Genomic DNA, 2146 nt, shown 5'->3' on the forward strand with positions numbered 1-2146 from the left:
CCTCTATAGAACTCCTCTGTAGAACTCCTCTGTAGAACTCCTCTGTAGAACTCCTCTGTAGAACTCCTCCGTAGAACTCCTCTGTAGAACTCCTCTGTAGAACTCCTCCGTAGAACTCCTCTATAGAACTCCTCTGTAGAACTCCTCTGTAGAACTCCTCTGTAGAACTCCTCTATAGAACTCCTCTGTAGAACTCCTCTGTAGAACTCCTCCGTAGAACTCCTCTATAGAACTCCTCTGTAGAACTCCTCTGTAGAACTCCTCTATAGAACTCCTCTGTAGAACTCCTCTGTAGAACTCCTCCGTAGAACTCCTCTATAGAACTCCTCTGTAGAACTCCTCTGTAGAACTCCTCTGTAGAACTCCTCTATAGAACTCCTCTGTAGAACTCCTCTGTAGATCTCCTCTGTAGAACTCCTCTGTAGAACTCCTCTGTAGAACTCCTCTGTAGAACTCCTCCGTAGAACTCCTCTATAGAACTCCTCTGTAGAACGCCTCTGTAGAACTCCTTTGTAGAACTCCTCTGTAGAACTCCTCTGTAGAACTCCCCCGGAGAACTCCTCTGTAGAACTCCCCCGGAGAACCCCTCTGTAGAACTCCTCCACACTCCTCTGTAGAACTCCTCTGTAGAACTCCTCTGTAGAACCCCTCTGTAGAACTCCTCTGTATAACTCCTCTGTAGAACTCATCTGTAGAACTCTTCTGTAGAACTCCTTGGTAGAACTCCTCTGTAGAACCCCTCTGTAGAACTCCTCTGTAGAACTCCTCTGTAGAACCCCTCTGTAGAACCCCTCTGTAGAACCCCTCTGTAGAACTCCTCTGTAGAACTCCTCTGTAGAACTCCTCTGTAGAACTCCTCTGTAGAACTCCTCTGTAGAACCCCTCTGTAGAACTCCCCTGTAGAACTCCTCTGTAGAACTCCTCTGTAGAACTCCTCTGTAGAACTCCTCTGTAGAACTCCTCTGTAGAACTCCTCTGTAGAACCTTCCGGATGGTCAAGGCCAGGCATAGAGCTTGATGCTCACTTCCCTTTTGTTTTATTCAAGTCCACATTCCCCGTTTATTATCATGCACTTTAGCTCAGCAGCAGGTGATTTTAGTCTCTCATTTTAATTGTCTCTGCGTTACTTATATATTCTGTGTGAGTTCGGGAACATTTGCATAGCGGTAGAGATTCTAACACTGTTGGAACGTGAGGTCGACATAAAGGGTTTCTGTTGCTGTAACCATGTGAATTATACAGCTGTCTGACCTGCTGGTGGAACGTGAGGTCGACATAAAGGTTTCTGTTGCTGTAACCATGTGAATTATACAGCTGTCTGACCTGCTGGTGGAACGTGAGGGTGACATAAAGGTTTCTGTTGCTGTAACCATGTGAATTATACAGCTGTCTGACCTGCTGGTGGAACGTGAGGTCGACATAAAGGGTTTCTGTTGCTGTAACCATGTGAATTATACAGCTGTCTGACCTGCTGGTGGAACGTGAGGGTGACATAAAGGGTTTCTGTTGCTGTAACCATGTGAATTATACAGCTGTCTGACCTGCTGGTGGAACGTGAAGGTCCACATAAAAGGTTTCGGTAACACTTTAATTGACACCCAGTGTCATAACATGTTACGACACAGTCATAATCACGTCATAATATGTTATAACAACTGACATCGCTTGTCGTAACCAGCTTCAAGAGGAATGCTTTTCCAATAGTCTTGAAGGAGTTCCCACATATGCTGAGCACTTGTTGGCTGCTTTTCCTTCACTCTGTGGTCCAATTCATCCCAAATCATCTTAATTGGGTTGAGGTCGGGTGATTGTGGAGGTCAGGTCATCTGATGCAGCACTCCATCACTCTCCTTCTTGGTCTAATAGCCCTTACACAGCCTGGAGGTGTGTTGGGTCATTGTCCTGTTGAAAAACAAATTATAGTCCCACTAAGCCCAAACCAGATGGGATGGCAGATCACTGCAGAATGCTGTGGTATCCATGCTGGTTAAGTGTGCCTTGAATTCTAAATAAATCACAGACAGTGTCACCAGCAAAGCACCATCACACCTCCTCCTCCAAGCTTCACGGTGGGAAATACACATGCGGAGATCATCCGTTCACCTACTCTGCGTCTCACAAAGACACTGCGGTTGGAACATAAAA

At 45.9% G+C, this 2146-nt stretch overlaps 1 protein-coding gene across 1 annotated transcript; it reads right to left on the reverse strand.

Annotated features, from left to right (window-relative positions):
* Window positions 1-263: 263 nt before the first annotated feature.
* Window positions 264-1278, reverse strand: LOC139533000 (uncharacterized). The gene is made up of 2 exons (XM_071331147.1): window positions 1253-1278; window positions 264-984 (listed from the first exon to the last, which is right to left on the reverse strand). Exons 1-2 carry the CDS (start codon window positions 1276-1278, stop codon window positions 264-266), a joined length of 747 nt encoding a protein of 248 aa, XP_071187248.1.
* Between the last annotated feature and the right edge of the window lie 868 nt (window positions 1279-2146).

The sequence above is a fragment of the Salvelinus alpinus genome, chromosome 10, assembly GCF_045679555.1.
Source record: "Salvelinus alpinus chromosome 10, SLU_Salpinus.1, whole genome shotgun sequence".
Classification (NCBI taxonomy): Eukaryota; Metazoa; Chordata; class Actinopteri; order Salmoniformes; family Salmonidae; genus Salvelinus; species Salvelinus alpinus.